This window comes from Seriola lalandi, unplaced genomic scaffold, assembly GCF_002814215.2.
Source record: "Seriola lalandi dorsalis isolate HSWRI2012SDOR001 ecotype SW California unplaced genomic scaffold, Sedor1 jcf7180002054954, whole genome shotgun sequence".
Classification (NCBI taxonomy): Eukaryota; Metazoa; Chordata; class Actinopteri; order Carangiformes; family Carangidae; genus Seriola; species Seriola lalandi.
Window position 1 is genome coordinate 875,368 of NW_019525505.1, and position 20,660 is coordinate 896,027.

The 20,660-nt window shown below is 38.4% G+C and overlaps 3 protein-coding genes across 8 annotated transcripts; 2 read left to right on the forward strand and 1 right to left on the reverse strand.

Annotated features, from left to right (window-relative positions):
- Positions 1-2: 2 nt before the first annotated feature.
- scn1bb (sodium channel, voltage-gated, type I, beta b) lies at positions 3-9,575 on the forward strand. The gene is made up of 6 exons (XM_023394856.2): positions 3-142; positions 240-406; positions 4,043-4,280; positions 6,613-6,754; positions 7,822-7,896; positions 8,796-9,575. Exons 1-5 carry the CDS (start codon positions 94-96, stop codon positions 7,889-7,891), a joined length of 666 nt encoding a protein of 221 aa, XP_023250624.1. The 5' UTR covers positions 3-93; the 3' UTR covers positions 7,892-7,896; positions 8,796-9,575.
- A 1,744-nt stretch (positions 9,576-11,319) lies between these two features.
- Positions 11,320-14,612, forward strand: LOC111645599 (uncharacterized). Its single transcript, XM_023394848.2, has 4 exons — positions 11,320-11,743; positions 12,026-12,163; positions 12,511-12,653; positions 13,649-14,612. Exons 1-4 carry the CDS (start codon positions 11,371-11,373, stop codon positions 13,652-13,654), a joined length of 660 nt encoding a protein of 219 aa, XP_023250616.1. The 5' UTR covers positions 11,320-11,370; the 3' UTR covers positions 13,655-14,612.
- Positions 14,472-20,014, reverse strand: naxe (NAD(P)HX epimerase). Of its 6 annotated transcripts, none has more exons than XM_023394814.2 (7): positions 19,935-20,014; positions 18,667-18,854; positions 18,488-18,596; positions 17,372-17,482; positions 16,859-16,969; positions 16,381-16,528; positions 14,472-15,626 (listed from the first exon to the last, which is right to left on the reverse strand). In XM_023394814.2, exons 2-7 carry the CDS (start codon positions 18,837-18,839, stop codon positions 15,427-15,429), a joined length of 852 nt encoding a protein of 283 aa, XP_023250582.1. In that variant the 5' UTR covers positions 18,840-18,854; positions 19,935-20,014; the 3' UTR covers positions 14,472-15,426. The 6 variants fall into 6 exon arrangements, with proteins under 6 accessions (XP_023250582.1, XP_023250581.1, XP_023250579.1 ...); XM_023394813.2 differs by having other exon boundaries at positions 19,874-20,014; XM_023394811.2 differs by having other exon boundaries at positions 18,667-18,857; positions 19,859-20,012.
- Positions 20,015-20,660: the final 646 nt, after the last annotated feature.

The following is a 20,660-nucleotide window of genomic DNA, read 5'->3' on the forward strand; positions in this document are numbered from 1 at the left end:
TTTTTGGAGCTGGACACTGGGAGCATCAGTGTTAAATTTTGGAATTTTTGAGGACCCTCGTTCAGCAAAACAGCCAGACTAACATCCGGTGACATGGCTGCATCACATCTGCTGCTCTTCTCCCTGCTCTGCTTTCTGTTCGGTGAGTCCAGCTCACTTTTTTTTTTACAGCGTGTCTTCGTGTTAAGACAAAATCTAAACTGTAACAATTGTCTATATGTTTTTCCTTGTGTAAACAGTGTACCAGTGCCATGGGGCCTGTGCAGAGGTGGACTCTGACACTGAGGCAGTGGCAGGAAAGGGCTTCAAACTGGGCTGCATCTCCTGCAAGAGGAGGAGTGAGGTTGAAGGTGCTGCCACCGTCGAGTGGTACTTCAGGGCCAAAGGAGAAGCTGACTTTATCCATGTGAGTAATTAAGTCTATTTTTAGGTGGATTTCAGCACCAATGTGAATTCTCCAGGGAGTTTCAGTCGCTCAAGAATCCTTAAAATCAAACTTGTCCCAGGCCATATTAGGGATGGACGGTCTCATTTTGGCATATGATCTACTTTTCAGGTGAATCGTCATTAAAAATGTGCCCTATTTAGATATTTAATTTTAAAAGTTGAATCGCTGCTACCCAGCCCACTGTTAACTGTAGGACAGCTAGCCCGCTAACTGCAGCCGATAGACGGGAGTCCGTGTGCTGTTCTGCGGGCTCGGTGAATTTTGGGGCAGAGACACATACACCGGTTCTCCATCTGACTGCAGCCCAGGACGGTGGAGTATCAGTCCGAGGGATCCCGTGTGCAGAGCGTCGAACACGAAGCGGATCGAGGCAGACAGCGACTCAACTTTAAAATTAAAATACTCACATTTAGCACCTCATTAATAAAATGACATTGATGTCCAAACGAATACTCCACATTAAATGAGCAAAAAGTGAGATTAATTATGATATAATCTGTGAACAGACAACAGGAATGCGTGGGCGAAGACAAGCGAGCGGACAAACATCCGGACGAAGTATCAAAATTGCAGTTAGATATGAAGCACAACTTCCGGTCCGGACGTTCAGAATAAAATCAAGCGGAAACAGGAAGCAGAGATTTGTGAGTTCGACCGATGGATGTATTATCAAAGATCCAAAATACAGAAGATACCGCATTACAGGCAGCACCAGTGGTATGAAATAGTATATATATCAGGTTTCCTAAGTGGGCGTTGTCCCTCAGCCCCTCCCTCAAGCCAAGGCAACTGGCCTGAAACGTGACAGTAGCTAATATTAAAATCTATCCCTGTCTAGACTTACCTCTCTGCATCCTTTGGGAAAGAAAAGACAGATCCGTTTTTCTTGTTATTAGAGCCTGATGCTGCACAAAGCTCGGGCATTTTTAACACTAACTGATGGATTACTTGTCCCTGCCAAAAGAATACAACAATAGACGATACAACACGGATACAGTGCAAATTAGAGATTTCTTTGCTGCTGTTTTTTTATCTGCTAACATCTGATCAGCCCACTACAAAGTCATGTCAATTTAATAGGCTAATAATCTGTATTAGCAATTATTAAGCAATGAAACAAGTTTTATTTAAGTTTTAAAGTTTAATCCATGGTTTGACGTATAAGTAAGTCAATCCAAAAATAACACTTTGATGTCAGAATGTCCTGAAGACGTGTGGCTTGTGAAAACTGGGTCCAATATTTATTTCAGTGACTATGGAGCAAAAGAATCAGTGATAATCTATGATCTCGTTCACTTCGCCCATTGGAATACACTCAGATTTGCTGCTGGTCTCATAAATGGGCGGGAAGGTGGAGAAACCCACGTGACACAGATACAGGAAATAAATGGAAGTGAAGCATCTCGGTTTCTCTACTGTCTCTGGTATTATAAGACTTATAATAGGCTGGACCCAAGCGGCAACCTCCAAGGATAAAAACGTCCCCAACACGGAAGTACAAAAAACTGCAGTCAATCCCCATAGACTCCCATGTTAAGAAGTCCAACTTTACAACAGAAAAAAACATGTTTACAGCCTGGAACAAAAAATAGTTTTGGTAATCTTTAGCTAATTTCCTCCTTCATGACAACTGTGCACAGGAATGAATTTTTATATAATCCATCTATTTCAATTTTATCAATGCTTAAAGTTCTGCATAATTGAGGGCATGCCCTCTTTGAGTGACAGGTGGGTGAGCGTATCCTTGACATAAACCAGCATGAACCAGAGTCTCAACCCACGCCCCTCCTCCCTTTTTGGATTAGCTGGCACAGCCAAGATGGCGACAATGGAGCAGCTCATTCTGAGATTCAAAACCGCTATTCAGAAACCTGTGTGTGACATCACAGAGGATATGTCTGTCTTTATTTACAATCTATGTGCACATGATATGATGTGCAAAAAAAACCCTCATGCAATTATTTTGGCAGATAATGTGATTTCAATTGGAATGATGTTTTTTTCATTTAATTTTCACTGAAAGAAATATAAATGGTGTTGAGGTGATTGTTGATGGTCTTGTACCAAACAATCATGTTCCTTTACGTCTGGAGAATATGATTTGTGGGCCGCTGCGTCTCTGTAGCACCACAACACTGATGGTGCTAACAATGCTCAACAATGTGACACATTTTACCTTCATCAAAAAATTGCAGCTCCAGTGATTTCTTTCGCCCACTCCTGTTCTACATTCCTCAAGACACAAGTTATTTATGTATGCAAGCTAATGTAGTGCACACCGAGGCTCTCTTCTTCCCTGTGCTTCTCTCACTCACATAGGCTCTCATACACACACTCTGCCCTGGATCACATGATCACAGTGTTGAGGTCATCATGAGGGTCAGAGGGAATCAATTGTCAGAGATCATTGGAGCTCCAGAGATGACACATGGCTGTGTTGACCTTGTGCTGCATCCTCTGTTTGCCACTGCAGTGCATGTTGTGATACTGTAGCTGCATATACTTAATGGTTTAATATTTAATTGTAAAACAAGTCTCTTTTTAACAGAAAAGGGTCATCTATATTTCAGGTGATATTTTTTTGTAATGCTCCTTGATGTGGCAAGAAGAACTGATTATCTTCCATGTAAACACATATCTATGCTGTGTATCTATCTATGTGCATGTATGTCAGAATTTCAGCAGCACGCACAGATGCTGCAACCACTTCAGCCCCCCCAACACTTCTTGAACTGCATACTGAGATTTATATGGAGAGAATGTCAATAAAATTGAACCTTGAACCTTGACCTTTGACATGCATGTTTACAGCAGGCCAAAAAAAACCAATCTAAAGAGGTGTAAAACATAAATAACTTTTTACAATGCAAAAAAAGTAAGGAAATGACATTGTATATACAAACTATAGTTCGCATATAAAACAACTGGGTTGAAAATAACCCAATTTGGGTTATTTGTGAGTGCTGGGTCAAAAAGGGGCCGACCCAGCCATGGGTTGTGTTGGAAGCCTAAACTGCATAAATATGGCGGACTGCGAAAGAATGATGAGCCTTGATTTTTGGGGTGCATCTTCAACCCATCCTGCTGGGTCACTATATTTAACCCAATGTTAGGGCCACCAGTCCGCCATTTTTATGCAGCTAAGGCTTCCAAAAGAAAGACTGGAATGAGATATATGAATTTGAAATTAATTTTATACATTTTTATACAGTTTTATGCATTTTAAATGTATTAGAACATTAAGGTAGAGAGATTATGCTTGTTTCATTGTTTCATCATTTTTCAACAATTTTGATTTCATTTCAACAGGAACAGTAGAAGTTGAATGAGTAAATAAGTAATTTAAATCCCAACAATAGTGATAACCCAGAATTTGGGTTTTTTTCAATTCACTTTTTGGTAGCTTTAATTCAACAACATAGTCAATTTATCCATTCTTGGGTGGAGAACAACACACATGATTTGTGTATTGTGTAAATAAAGACAGTATATATGTGCAGATGTAATGAATTTATACATGTTATATATTTGTATATGTAATGAGTTTTCTATCATATAGTCTTTTGATTGACCTTGATGTCTCTGTGGCCCCAGATCTACACCTACAACGAGGATGGCGCCACCATCGAGAGCGACCACTTCATGGATCGTGTGGATTGGAACGGAAGTAAAAGGAGCAACGACATCCAAGACGCCTCCATATACCTGCTCAACGTCACCTTCAACGACTCTGGCACCTACCAGTGCTTCTTCAACCGCATCCTCTTCTACGAGAACTACGAGTACAACACCATCGTCAGCAAGGTGGTCCACCTCAGCGTGGTGGCTAAAGGTAAGAGGTCGACTCAGGGCAGCTGCATTTAAGAACATGCAGTGAAGAACCGTTAAAGAACATTTTACAATCTGGTAACAATCAAACATACACGGGGGAGAGTTTAACTGGATAAAATCAATAGAGTACATAATGGCAGATTAATGATCAGATTTCAATCTGTCTTGAAAGCTTCTTTAATGTATTCACACATGTTTTTTTAAATATTTGATGCAGCCAAGATCAGTGAAGTGATTAAAGTGTGAATGGTTGTTGAGTCGTAATGAGTGTGGTAAAGATTGTTGACTGGCTGTGTCTCTACTCAGAGCATTTTAATGTCAGTCTGTATAGAATCATATTTGAGGGTGATGTTCTTCTTGTGCATGAAGGAGGAGTTTGAATAAAAAAGGCGAAACACTTGCCTCTTTGTGCCACGAGCGGGAAACATTCCTCAGTACTGATGCAGATAGAAGCCTCACTCAATAAGATGCATGGTTGTGTGCTGTTTCCTGTACATGCAAACCACGCACAAAACAGTCAGCCTATGTTATAATATAGACCAGAGGTTCCCAACCTTTTCCAACTCGTGGCCCACTGGAAAATCTCAGAACTGTCCGACCAACCCTGTTACAACACAGAGGCCAAATAATGTGTTTTCAGACCATTTTTTATTTTAATGATCATTTTAATCTTGATAATCTCTTTCCTTTTAACTCTTCCTGTTACTCACCAGATATATCCACTTTGATTCTCCAGTTTTTGCCATGGACGTGATCTGTTAGCGAACATTCAGACTGAGATAGAAAACAAGTACATGATGTAATCCAGAAGTTTCTATCATGAGCTCATCATAGTGGTAGGCCTTAATTCAACAAATGAAAATGGATGGAGCTTTTCAACATTTTTAATGTTTATAACGATTATTTTGTTTTAAAACGTATAAGAACTTTATTTTTTGTTATATAATTGCGTCTTTTCACCAAAATTTTACTGTTTTGCAAATGATTTGTCGATCCACAGGTTGGGAACCACTGATATAGACAATACATTCTTATTTCACTGTGTATATATTAGGCCTTTAAGACAGAGCAGATAAAATCATAAAGGAATAATGAAATGGTTCCTTTAACTTGATGCATATTCTATTATTTTAAACCTACAACAAAAGCGCAGCATAAGACAAGTGTGCATGACCAAAATTATATTTGAAAAGTGGCAAGACAGAACATGACTTATTATGTTTCCATTATCCCTGTGCATTTTCTGTTAGAAGTTTTGAAGACTGACAAGTCAGCATCAGTGCAGCCTCACTGTCTGAGGGTTTTATTACTGTACCTTCTCCAAGTGTTTGTTGGTCAGCAGGATTACACAGAAAGTACTGAACCGATTTGCACCGCACTTGATAGAGTGATGTGTTGTGAGCCAGGGAAGAGCTCAATAAATTTCGGGGCGGATCCGGATCATTTACTACGATAATAATAACAATAAACTTTATTTATAGAGCACTTTTCATACAACAGATGTAGCTCAAAGTGCTTGCTGATGATAAAGATGATAAAATATGTCAATGAAAATAAAACTCAAATAAAAACAGAAACCAATAAGAATAGTAAAATATCAGAGAATCAATAAACATCAATTAAAAGCCAAGTTAAATAAATAGATTTTCAGCTGTCGTTTGAAAATGTTCAGTCTCTCTCACAGATCTTGACAGGGTTTCCATAGTTTAAAAAAAAAAAAAAAACTGCCTATTTTATTGTGTGTTAAATTGTGTTTATTAAAAGCCTGGCAGTAGAAGATCTGAGATCTTCACCAGCTCTCAGATCTTTTATAAAACAAGCCTTATTTTAAAGTGTGAAACATCATTTATTAATGAGTTACTATAAGGCTCCTTTTACCAGTTAGAAATGGTAGTTACTCATTAGTAAGATTAATGAGTAGTAAGCATTAACTTGATCTTGCCAAATACTGAGCCTGTATCAATGTATGAAAACTGTTAGAACTTGTTTAGAATTGTTTTTTATGATTTATAAAGTGCCACCAACTGAATCAATAATTTAATTATAAACCATAGTGTTATTGTAAAGTGGTACCTAAATTTGATTTGATATGATTTTCATTACGTCACTTTAAATATTGTAGAAAGATGTGGTAGATGAACAATATCAACAGCAGCTCCAGATGATGGAAACCAGAACAAGGAGAAGTCAGGATGAATAGAGCTCAGCTGATTGCGTCTGCTCATACAGCTTCACACCTGCTTCATACCGGCACACTGTAAATCCTGCACTCTTCCTGCCTTGTCAGTGGCCTCTGTGTCTAATAAGCTGATTTCCTGCCTCCTCCTGTGCAGCCAGCAGAGGAACAGCCTCCATCGTGTCAGAGGTTATGATGTACGTGTCCATCATCGGCCTGCAGGTCTGGCTCCTCATAGAGATGATATACTGCTACAGAAAGATAGCAGCGGCCGGAGAAGAAGCGTTACGAGAAGCAGCGTAAGTATTATTTTACCTGTCTTCTCACTCCAGTTTCAGTGATTTGGACTTTTTTTAGGGGTTTATAGTTTTTTTATAAGTTGACAAAACTCCCTCTTTGTTGCAAACCTTTAAATGACATTAGATGTTTAAAAGGTCAAGCAAAATACATAAACTGCATTTCTCAGTTTTTGAAGAGATTCAAGGTTTTTATCAGTTTTTAACTAACATACACAAAGCATAAACACTTTTGAGAAGGATTCCTTTGAATCAACAAACATCAGAGGTAAAACCTCGTCACACCAGCATTTAAAACAGCAAAATTAATTCTCTAAATCTGTGCAAGTGTTTCATGAGTTTTTCTCTTCTGAACTTTGACACTCAGATTTGTGCCTTTGACCAACAGAAAACCTTCAGCCTCGACCGTGCTGATATTTGTGAGAACAGCTGATTAGTTTAGTCGCTTCCTTTTTCTTTAACCCTCCTGTGTTACAGTAGAAACTGCCCCACAATAGAGGAATGATTCGTTGACAGTTAGGACAATATTGGATGGTACAAGCAAACTGATTAAATTGTCTTGTTAGTGACTTTCCAGTGTGACTAGGCTTTTACTTTATAAAATTAACAAGCTAATGATGAAAATGAAGCTTTGAAAAGTGTGTCTTTTCTCATGAATGCTGCCATGTTGTGTTCATGTCCTGTTGCTGAAATCACACTTTAATTTAAACTTTGACCTTTGTGATCGTTGTCTCTTTGGTTCATATTTCTCTCCTCTACTTCACCTGTCCTCCTATTTACTTATTTTTAAGATGATCACTGTCTCCATCGTTTGTGTGTTTTCATGTATGTCTCTTTGTCTAACATGTCTCACTCCCCCCGTCCACTTGTCGTGTTTTCGTCTTGTCCATCCCGTCATGTCATCCTCCTCCCTAGTCAAAACCAAACCCAAAATCTCCCTCCTGTAAGTCCAAAAAAGGAACAAAAAGTCCTGTCATACCATCATTCCTGTGTTCTTTCATTCTTTGCATTTGTCACCCACTTCAGGTCAAGCACTAATCCTTTGTTTCTTTCTTCTCTTTACCTTCCAGAAATGCTGAATACTTAGCGATAGCCTCAGAGAGCAAAGATAACTGTGCAGGTGTGCAGGTCGGAGAATAGCACAGGTACGTAGTGGTCTCACGGTGAAGATGCATCTGCAGTGGAGCTGAACAATGAATCCAAATCAAAATCTCAATATGGCCAAGTGCAATATCCAAATCACAGGAGCAGCAGTGTTTTTTGATAAAAGGTAAAAATGTGTCACATTGTTGAGCATTGTTAGCAACCATGAGTGTTGTGGTGCTACAGAGACGCCGCGGCCTACACATCATATTCTCCAGACGTAAAGGAACATGATTGTTTGGTATAAGACCAACAAAAATCACATCACATCATCATTTTTACAAATTTTCTGTGAAAATGAAATGATATAATTCCAATTGAACTCACAATATCTGCCAAAATAATTGCAATAGGATTTTTTTCAGTCAGTCAGAGCAGCAGCCAGATTGTTTTCTGGTCTGTCTGTCTGTCCGTTTCATTCTCACGATATCTCAGTAGCACCTTGACAGAACTTCTTCAAATTTTGCGCAAACATTCACTTGAACTCAACGATGAACTGATTCTATTTTGGTAGTCAAAAGTCAAGGTCAGTGTGACCTCAGAAAACACTTTTTAGCCATTGCTCAAGACTTCACACTGCAATTATGACATTTCACATAAATGGTTCATATTTTCTATGACTCTGGATAAACAGAGATGGAAGAGGCAGACACCCACAAGGAGGTGATTCTAGTTTTTGCATATCTGCAGCATCTGAGTCTTTTGTATAATTCGTGTCTCTAGTAGAAACACTAAAAAAATTAAATGTATTTTTTGTGTTGTACTCTATCAGATAAACAGGTACAAGTCCTTGTTCACCAGCTCTAACTGGGGCAGAGTATTGAACTGAATTTTTTTAAACTCAGTTCTTCCGAATATGTGAAAGTAGATCCATTAACACCAGTTCTGTGTTTGTCCTCAGGCTTCTTCCATGGACTGAAAACATCCTTCCATCTTCTGACCTGCATGACGACAATGTGGGGAGAAAACTCCTCTTCATCTCAAGTCTCTATTTTACCTTTTCCTTAACAAAGATAACAAACGGATACAACTTACAAAGGGAGCATGGAACCAGCACTGTATATAGTCCTCTGTGCGCATAAGCATGTTCTGCACTTATACAAGAAACCATTATGCATTAATGAGCCACATTGTCAAGAGCATACACTAACATACAGTTATTTCTCATAGTAGACATTTATATAAAGTGTAAGTGGTACTGCTGGGGTGTGTTGGACTCCTTGAGGTTGTAAAAGAAAGGTTTTTACTAAATCATCACCACCTGCTGTATAAATAATGAGACACACTTCACGGATGTTGACGTTGTTTATAACATAGAATGTGGTGGATTATGATAGACGGTCTTTCCAGTTGCTAGGTGTTACACTGAACCCTTAAGATGTGCTAATAAAAACTAATAAAAAACTAATACAAAAAATACAAATGAGATGAAGTCTTGTGTTGATGATAAGACAGGGTACTAGAGTTAAAAGGATCTGATGCCTGTTTGCATTCAGATTTCTGAAATGAAAATTGGGGACATTTCCAGTTCAGCAGTCAATATATCATTAAAATATCCAATGTTTTTACCTTTTTTCATAATACCTTTGAAATAAAAATGGGGGACAGTCCAGGTTTCATGTATTTTGACCATGGTAACTGTTGTACTGTAATAAATTATGGTGAAGGCAAACTGATAGAACGATGACTCCCTACCTTTGAAGCAGTCGTGAAGTCCTATTGTCTATCTATTCCTCAATTATTTATATTCCTTTAGTTCTTAAGGGTCCACAGATCCAAAGAAACAAGAGCATTTTTCATAAAAGGTTGTGAATATTGTTGTGTGTCATGTTCTTCTTCTTCACTTCTTTCAACGTAAAAACAATTTCCAGCAGGAGCATGTGTGTTGGGTATGTTTGTTTGTGTTAGTTTACTGCCCAGTTATGAACTCCTAACCAATGAATGAGCCAGTTAACTATTTCTCTGCCTAGAGACCTGATTGGATATCTCCATTTTGATGGTTTAAGCTTCTGAAGGTCCTATAGATAGCAGCTAACCTCCTCTGTTAGTCAAAACAAGCGCAATGCTAGACATCTGGTTTTAGTTCAAAGTTGAAAACGGGGCATTTGCAGGGAAAGCTGCAGCTGGGGACAGGCCACCAAAAATGGGGACATCTGGTCAGCCTATACAAAAACTGCTATTGTAACTCATTGTTATGCCTTTTGTTACATCTACTAGTTATACTACCACTGAAATAGTTAGGGTAGATAGAGTTAAGGTACTGGCACTACTACTTCTACTACAACAATGTTGTATTACTATTATGTTGCTATCAAAGTTGATGCTCAATCACTTCTATTACAGTTACTGTTTCTACCTCTTCTGCTGCTACCGGTGTTGTGCAAGTTCACACTTTGCAAGAGTTGGCTCAAAGATCAGTTCACACCATAGACTGTAAATAAAGATCAATGTAGCCTCTGTGACGTCACCCACAGGTTTCTGAAGAGCAGTTTTGCAGTGTCTGACTCTGCTCCTAACTCCCAGCTTATCTAAAAATGTAAGGTGGCGCAAGTGTGGAGCCGAGACTTTGGTGCATGACGATTTGAGGCGAGCATACGCTCACCCACATGTCAGTCAAAGACGCAACGCCCTCAATTCTACATAACTTTAATCTGTAATAAAATATAAACAGGTGAGTTATATAAACAGTTGTCATGAAGGAGGAAATTAGCTATAGAGACCAAAACTGTTTTTCTATGGGGATTGAGTTTATGGGGATTGACTCACTGCCTCAGCCTTGATGGTTGATGCTTGGTTCAAACAGATTAAAATTAATTAGTTAATGTTTATTCTTTGCTCATAGTAAACAGTGTCAGTGTCATCTTGAAGGCTGCAAACCAGTGACTAATCTGATGAAGGATGGCTTTGTGACCTCGCTCAAAGGCTACAGATCTCACACATTGTAGTCTAGTACAAGTCAGTCTACATGTTGGGAAACAAAGGTGAATGGCCCTTTACAAAATGTTGTGAGTTTGACTTGGGTGGCGGAAGTTTCCCCTCTCTTACTTGCAAACAGCTTTTTGGTGTATTACCGCCACCCTCTGACACATTTAGCTGCAAACGGATACGCTCAGTTTACCATCACCAAAAACAAGAGCATGTTCAACGAACAGATTCCACAGTCAAGGCAGCAGAATGAATGCATTAAAAAATCTGTTTCTTTAGCATTTTCAGATGAAATTAAAACGAATAAAATATATCAACCACCTTAAAACACCTGAAAATGTGTTAACCCAACAATGCCACATCCTCCCACTGAAGAGGGTATACTGGGTGTGAAGTTTCACTTTCAGTTGTTGAGCGGTGTTTGTGGTTTAGATCATCAGACCTGAGGACCACCTTGATAAATAGGAAGTGAAGAACTCTTCTCTCACTGTGAAGAGCGAAGCAGTTTCAGATCAGAGCTGTGCTGGTGTCATACGGCTTTCTTGTCTTTAATGCTGAACCCGATCATGATCATAGATCTGCTTTGGATGATCCTGCCAGTGTTTCTAGTCTGTGCAGAGGCCGAGAATGTGACTGAGGTCGAGGTGAAGCTGGGTCACAATATCACCTTGAGCTGCTCTACGGACATTTCAAACATATACTGGTACATGCAGATCTACGGCCAGCTCAGTGTGTTTATCGGCCGTACTTTCTCTGGAAACCATGAACACAACTACTGCTCTCCAAGTTTAAAAACCAAATATTCTCTCCGGGAAAACACACTTGTGATTACAAACGTCACAGCAGGGGATTGCAGGTTTTACTTCTGTGCCAAGAAGATAAGGAGCAACATTAGTTATGTGGACACTTTTCGCCTTGTCTCAGGTAAGTGCCAACTTACTCAAAACTTGCACACAAATGCCAACGGTTAAAAATACTCCAAGTCTCAGAGCTTACATTTCTGCCCTCACATATGTTAGATACATATTAGATAGTTTGAATATATGGTTGTTCACTGACTTAAGAATATATCACAGGGATAGATTTTAAGTCTGATGTTTGAAAAAACTTCCTGAACTTGAACAGAAAGTCATCGACTGTCATCGACTTCCCCTTTCTTTTACTTCCTCAAGGCCACATGTTAAATTCTTTAATTTCTTTGTCCAGATGTTCCTCCAACTCCACCCACCAATGATTCTCAACCAGACCAACACCAGGAGCAGCACAACTGGACAATATGGCAGAGTAATTATGTCATGTATGGCTCACTCACCCTAAATGCTTTCTTCATCTTAGTTACAATAGGTGAGTCTGATTTAACCTCAGCAGGCTTTGTGGTCCACTGTACTATAAATACAAAGACACTGCAGAAAGTCAAGGTGTTTTCAGTTTCAAAAACCTAAATGTAAATGTACCTGCTGTCTAAGAACTGGATCATCTGTCACAACATACTGCTGGGTTAAAAATGATCCAGTTTAGGTTATTTATTATGTTTTCTACCAAAAGATGGGTAAAAGACTATGTTGTTGAATTTCTCCAGAAGTTCACTGCACTGATCAATGACAGAATTCAAGATGTGATCATGAGATCATAAAAGTGTGAAGTTGTGTCAGTTTGAAGCTGTGGAGACTCACCTGACGCTCTGTGGGCAGGTCTGGCTTTTGCGTTGCTATGTTTAAAGAAGAAGAAGAAGAAGAGGAAGAAACAGAAGCAGAAAGAGAAGGACTACAACCACCAAGTGAATGATTCGTCTCTTTTGATCTACGAGAACATACAGATCCCAGTGACTGTGCAGGTAAACACACCATCTCTAAGTATATTGTGACATTAATGATACTTCATGTGCTAATGCTGCTACTAAAATGCCACTGCTAAAACTTTAAATCAAATCCAGACTTACAGAAGAGGATTTGGGCCATGTGTGAAAAAACCTTCTTTTTTTTTTTAAAACTCTGAATTAAATAAAAATTCTTAGAAAGAAGTCAGAATTCTAAAAAGAAAAAAAAATTCACGTGGCCTTCTTCCACACAAATTCCAGCTCTGGAGGTTGATTTTAGCATGCACAGCTTCTTGCATTGCAGGGGCTTGGGAATCATTCATATGAATGTGCACAGTAGGGTTTTTGACATATCCATCTGTATCATAATATATATCTGTATATAACATAGTGTGTGTGTGTGTGTGTGTGTGTGTGTGTGTGTGTGTGTGTGTGTGTGTGTGTGTGCGTGTTGTGTTTTGTTGTTAGAACTAATCCAGACCCTTGTAACCATGAACTAGCTTAAGTTCCAGCTAACTGCTAAAACATTAGCACTGACAGCTAGCATAAAAAATATCCACATACAATCACAATAAACAAGATTTAAGTTTGAAGACTTTAACTACAGAGCAGACAGTGATATTACAGAAATAAATGAAGTAAAAAAAACTTACTTCTTACCTCAAAATGAGTTTTTTCCTCCTAAAACAGTCTGTGTCTGTCACAGCGAGCTACTTTCTCACAGGTGGAATAAAGACTAGACTGAGCAGGTACAGAGTGAATCAGGTGATTCATTACTTGTTCCTGATGTGAGGAATTGGAAGTCTTAGAACTAACCCATGTGACAACCATCCCCAGTCTCCAAAATGGAATCATTTACAAAGTCTGGGCCTGTGAAGATTGTTTTTCTGCCACTGATGCTATATAGGACTATATGACATAATCTCGTATTACACCTTTTCTTCTTCTACTGCTAACAGCCCAGTCAGTGGTGCTGTTCCTGTGCTGCACTCAGTATTCCTGCTGTGTTTCAGTATTAGCAGATCCACCTCTCCACCTCCAGAGTCCCTCCACCTGCAGCTCCTCCTCACGAGCGTGGACAGACTCCAGTTTCACGCCTGCAACAACCTTTAGCCAAACGTGTTTATGGTGGTTTAAGATTCAATATTTGTATTTGTTTGTGTTTCTTTTGTTCTGCACTCTGATTGTTCACTTATGCAGTTGTAGAGAAACAGCTCAAGTACATTTGTTTATTTTGGTTTTTTTTTATTGAATAGCTAACACAAACAGGAACATAATTTCTTCTTCTTTCTTCTTTTCCTCAAACTAGTTAGTGATAGAAATATGTACTGGATGTTTTTAGAAAGAATTTGTGTCTTAACAGTGAGGCAATCTGAATAAAACACATTTAAAAAAAAAAAATGAAGTATTAATTACTCTGGGAATGTCTTGCTTTTTATAAGCAGAACTATAAGATTCCTGCCCTGCCTTATTCAACTGTAGTATGGTATATTATGCTTACATGTAGCTTTTTATATAATATTGTTATAGTTTTCCTATATGGTAATTGAGTCTAATCTGTGTTTACATACATCTCTTACACATCTGCCTGTGTTGAAAGAAAATTTGTTTTGTTTTTTTTCTGGACTGAAGGTGTTTCTGAAGTTATGTTATAAATTTTAAACAAAACAACTAACTACAAGCTAAAATATCTTCTTAAAATGTTAATGCATTACATGGGAGAAAGTGATAGGGAGCTTAAGGTTAATTCTCAAACACAAGGAGTGAAATGTTACACTTCACCTCAGTCCGGGTTATTTGTAACAACGAGGTGAAATATGACATTATGACAAAAACTTGATATTGAAGCTTTTTATTCTACACTTAAATGAATTTTTAACATACATGTTTAACATAATTGGTGTGTGTGTGTGTCCAGATGGAGGGCCTAAACTAAGGATGACTCTTATTACAATGAAATAATAACTATGCAAACAACTTCCAGTCATGTTTTTTTTTTTTGTTTGTTTTGTTTTGATGCCATGTTCAATCTTTCACATGGAGATAATTCCTCCAGAGCCTTAAACTCACTCCCACAACCACATTTAGATTTGATTGGTTTAAAGGAACAGTTCAACAATAAGGATTTAGGCTACATCCACACTACTATGTTTTGTTATAAAATCTCTTTTCCTACATTTCCCCAAGCCAATCACTCGACTCTGGGGTTTTTGAGCTTCGAGTTTCAGAAATTCTGCTAACCCAGTTTTGAAAACTCTGGGGCTGTTGAAACTGAGACCTTTGGAAACGATGACATAGACCCCCACGAACTCTTCTGATTGGTTCTCATTATCCTCGACTACCAGTGGTACTGACTTTGCTGTTCCTCGTTTGTAGTATTTTGTGCAACTAATCAACAGCAGAGTAGACAATCTGCCTACTGTTTACACCGGCTCGCACCTGCTCAGTGTATGTCTGTATTTTCAGGTGTGTTAGCTTGGATGGAGATCGTGAAATGAAAACATAGTAATGCGGACGTAGCCTTAGATGACAAGATTGATACCTCTCATGTCTGCACACTCAATCTGAAGCTAAAGCAGCCGATGGCGTTAGCTTAGCATAAGCATAAAGACTGGAATTAAGAGAAAACTGTCTTTTTGATGTTAAGCTAAGTTAGTGACCCTCTCCTCCATATCCTCATCTAACTCTCAAAAAGAAGGTGGGGTGGATTAGTGTTTTTTTCTCCCAACATGTTGAAATCTTCCTTTCCTCTTCCTGGAGCTACAGACACCTCCATTAAAACCTAAACCTCCTACAGCTGTAACACACAGTCCGTGCCGGGGTACTGAGGCAGGTTCAGCTGGTACTTCCTCTCCAGACCAGGTGGCACGAAGCGTCCTCCGAGGAAGTGGTATCGTCCCCTGAACAAGGAGGCAGATTTCTTGGGAGCAGTGAGAGAGATGAGCATGTCAGGCTGGAGTCCATCTGAGCCGCCCTGCTCCACGTCCCAACCTAAAAATAAAACCAAATATAAAATTAGATGTCATAATCCAGTCCAGATTTTTTCTTCTTCAGAGTGAATGTGCAGCTCATTAGTCTGACAGCAGTGCTGCAGGGAAGGTCGTACAAATGAAAGAATAGAAAGAGTAAAAACACATTTTCATGATGAAGCTGATGAAGAAACTGTTTAATGTGAGTTGGTCACATCTGGTTTTCTGCCTGATCTGTTGAATCAGCTCAACCCAGTCCAACAGATCTGTGCACCTCTACTGCTGAGGGTGTGTTCATGTGTTTATCTCTGCCCATTTCACATACATTTGAATGGGATATATAGTATTTCTATTTGATCTTAGTTATCTAAGTTATTATTATTAGATTCTGTTTCTATTCTTATTTTATTTCTTATTACATCTTCCCCTTATGCTGCTGTGTCAAATTTGAATTTCCTCTACGGGGGATCAATAAAGGTACATCTCATCTTATCTCACCTTATTTTCTCTTTATTAGGAAATTAGGTTAAGTTACAGTTGCTCCCTCAAGAGTGAAAATGTAACAGCAAAGAATTGAGAATAAGAAATAAGATTATAAAGATAAAGATAAAATATAAAAAATAAAATGTAAAAATATGTCCTTATACGATGATATTTGACTATATATACTTTAAAACTCCAGAACTTCAGGTTAACATGACGTCAGATGTTTTTTCACCAAATTAAAATTTCACAATTGTGGTAAAGTGTAAAGTGCTGAGTGTGTGAGGTCTGACCTGAGGGGATGTCGATGCTTGCTATGGGGACTGTGGTCTTCTTCAGCACAGATAGGATGGAACCAAAAGGCTCTCGCACAGCCCCCTTAAAACTGAAGCCGAAGATCGCATCTATCACCAGGTTGTAAGCCTCGTCGATCACTTTGGCCTGAGAAGGAAAATGAATTATTTTTGTTTACATTGTGTCAGAAGACTATCCACCTTTTACTGAAGTACACAGTACATGTGTTTCAAATTTCAAATCTGTGACTTAAAAACCTCATAAATCCTCATATTTACTGACTGCGTTGTTGCAATAAAAATCGGAACTGTTTCCACCACAGGGATGATTAAGGCTTCATCTAATCTCAACTGAAACTTCCTTCAGTAAGAGCTCATAATGTTTCATTCACTACTTGTGCAGCTTGAACTCATAAAACACAATGAACAGAAGAATTTTCTTTGCCACTTCAGATGAAGCTGCTGATTAACAGCAGACCTCAGGCATCTCAGTGAGGAAGGGGATCTCCATCTTCTGGCACTGTGTAGTCAGGCCGTTGAACAGCGGTTTGTTGGGCCTCTTCGGGTACAGGACGGTTGGCTCGTAGCCCTGAAGGGGAAACAGTGCGTGTAGAGAATGTAATCTGGACGTGTCATAAATACTTCTGAGTAAAGAACGGCCTTCAGACCGGTTTAAAGTCGTCAAGTGTTGCATAGTTAAAACCCTTGAAGCTACAAAGACATGTGTCTTGACATTTGAACTGAGTCCAAACATCATTTGTAGTGCAATATTTTAACCAGTTTTTAATTCATTTTTAATGTTTCATAAATACAATGTTTTCCTCTGAAATGTGGTGGAGCAGAAGTTTAAAATACCATTAAATAAAAATAGTTATGTAATGAACAAGTACCTGAAAACTGTACTTAAGTGAAGTACTTAGTTAGCTGTATTTAGTTACATTACACTGCTGCTGTACAGAATCTTACTGTTACACAAGTGCAGGACACTCACAAAGAGTTTCAGGTGTCGGGCACAGACCAGGCCGTCGCCTCCGTTGTTACCTGGTCCACAGATCACCAGCAGAGAAGGTCTGGCCTTCACCAGAGAAGTGACTGGATACGCCTGCAGGAAAAAAAAAAAAACACCTCCAGTATTTGATTTTCTCTTTCTCCTTATGAGAAAAGCTTCTAGTGATGTCGAGACAGAAGACAGAATAATCTGATTATTCCCTACTTCAGGGAGTAATCTGATTTAGACGCATCCTGCAAAACCTGGTTTCCTGTCAACACAGTTAGATGTTTGATGGAGAAACCACGTATACCTTATACCTAAAAAGTCTTTAAAGGTGTGTATGCGCATAGGAAAAAAAACATCAGTCCATAGTTATGATGAGTTGAATCATGCTGCAGAGTCTTTTTGATGAAATGCATTAGGCAGTGTTTACAATAATTCATTGTAAAACCAACGACCTTTTATCTATTTCATTGTTTTAATTTTTTCTCATTCCTTCTAATAATCGTTTTCTTGTTTAAATATATACCTATGTTTTTATTTTCAGTGTGCATTAGTCTCATGTTGCTTTATTTTCTATCGCTCTATTGTGTGTGTAGAGATCTTTGAACTACACTAACTTGTATGATAGTTGCTCAAATACACAAATAGAGTTGACTGATGGGTGAATCATTTCATTTTTTTAATATACATGTACAGTAAAAATATTATAGTATTTCTGCTTCAAACTGATGACTCATCGGTGCATTCATCTGCAGATTATGTTCTTCATTAAATGATTGTCAAACAGTCGTTTTGTGCATAAAATGTTAGAAAAAGATCCTATCATAATGTCCAACAGCTCGAGGTGACGTCCTCAGATGACTTGTTTGTCTGATCATCAGTTCAAAACCCAAAGATATCAACTACATTACCATGTATGACAAAGAAAAGCATGAAATCATCTCATCTGAGAAGCTGAAACTACCATTTTTTTTAAATGTCTGAGTCAATCATCAAAATAGTTGCTGATAAATTTTCTCTTGATCGACTAATTGATTAAATGACTAATCGTGCAGCTCCACATTAAACAAAGTCATTTTAATTTCTAAATAAGAGCTTTGATTGAAATCTCACCCGTGTGATGGCTGTGGCACAGCTGAGTCCAGCTAGCTCCATCAGCTGATCCACGCTGAAGCCGTACTCAGTGAAGAGCTCCTCGTCGATGTGCTGGGCCTCCTCCTGCCTGTGGAGCATCAACAGCTCAGTCTGGACACACATACAATCTGTTCTGTGTACAAGAAACAAAACCTTACCCCAGATATTTAATGGTCTGGGCCATGGTGGACGCTGGTCTGCTGCTGAAACAGTCCCTCTTGTGGTTGTTAGCTGCAGTGGACAGTGGACATGTCCCCGTCTGAGCGAGGACCGAAGCAGCTCGCGAGGTCACCAGGACGCCGATCCCAAACAGAGTCCGCACACTCAACATCCAGAGGGATGAAAACTGCTGGAACAGAGACCACAGAGATTTAAACTGAACTGTGTGAGGTTAGTCCCAACACTGATCACATGACTTAATGAAATGACAGAAGTGTAACTGTGGAGCCTCCACCAGAACAAGAGCCCTTTACATGGAGCAAAGCCGGCGAGCCGTGGTTCAGACACATAATTAGTGTTGATGTACATTTTGCCTCGAATGAAAGTCCCGCTGCTCTCAGCTGCTTTAAAGAGAGTGATCAAACAGATTCTGTACAATAGTCTGTATTTTCTGTCAGCTGCCATCTCTGCTGGTAATTCCAAGTCTCAGCTGTAAGAGACTCAAACAGTCAACTTACTGAGATCAGACAGGCAGCATCCTCGCTGTCTTTTAAAACGCTTCTTTTATCAGAAAACTTTTATGAATGTTTTTTTTATGTTGTTGTGTTTCATTTTCCCACAATATGGACAATTTATATTTTAGTGTAACTTACTTCTGTTTTTATGATATATTTGTTTCTGTTTTGTTTTTAATTCCCATTTTTCTTTCCGTAAAACACTTTGTAACTTTGCTAAGAAAAGTACTATATAAATAAAGTTTATTATTATTATTACTTGTCAAATCAATTATTCAACATCAACATCATCATTTAGTAGAAATGATTAAGAGATGAGGAAATAGGGGACCGGGTTTTTTCTCTCTGGGCCATACTACTATGACAACGTCCCTGATAATCTTAGACTTGCAGAATCAGAACTCCACTTTTAAGTGCTAAACATGCATCTGTATCACAGTTAAGTTTCCTAAAGCTAACTTTCCCTTAATGAACGTGACAACCACAGTCAGGTATGTTATATATTGTTATTGTTGAGTTACACTTCATAAACGATTAACGAATTAAAACACAGAAAGAACAAGCTGCACTTATGATTTTAGCTTCAGTTTCCACAGGCTGCAGAAGTTGTTGTTAGCTAACGTTAAACATTTTATGCTGCTAATTCGCTGCGAGACGAAATGTTAATGAAACTCACCAGATGTGAACAAACCTTTCAAGAAAACAACTCCACATGCACGTTTGTCCTTTTAAACTGCAGTGACACAACTTACGGGTCAATAATGTAGTGGTAAATGACTGGACGAGCTGGTTAGCAGCGTTAGCAGCCGTACAGTGTCGCGTACTTCCGGGTTTGAGAAAACCAAAACACTGCTCTAGTTTCAAAATAAAATTCAAATTCTCTTGATTCTCTTGTTATGGAAAATGAGTGGTGGTGGTAATATTTCCGGCAGTAAAATTGTAAATACGTCACAAAAGTAATCATATTAGTCCTGCTTTAAAGATTTTACTTGAATAAAATTATAAATAATATAATAATATATATTATAACAATAATATAATAATTATATATAATAATTATAATAATAATTCAAAGTATCATAGTGGCCCAGAATATTGCATATTAAATAAAATACACAAATTCTGATTTTGAAGCTTAAAGCTATCTTGTTTCTAGAGTTTCGCTTGTTGTCTATTGTCATTGGCACTTGAAAAAATATTCAACCCTGATTTCTCTTTTTGCTTTTGAATGAATGAACTTGGTTCATATGGCTATACAGTACATGGATGGACACAATAACCTGAAGTTAACATTTTTCTTGTGTTGCTATTTCAAATCCTGGTGGTTTTAAATATAGAGTCCAAAAGATTTATTTTAATTGTCTCTGATTTTATTTCGAAAGAAGCAAATGAGGTCAGAAGTCAGACACGGTCAAAAAGATTTCACAATTTAAAAAGACTGTTATAACATCTCTATGCTGACCAACAAATCATTATCG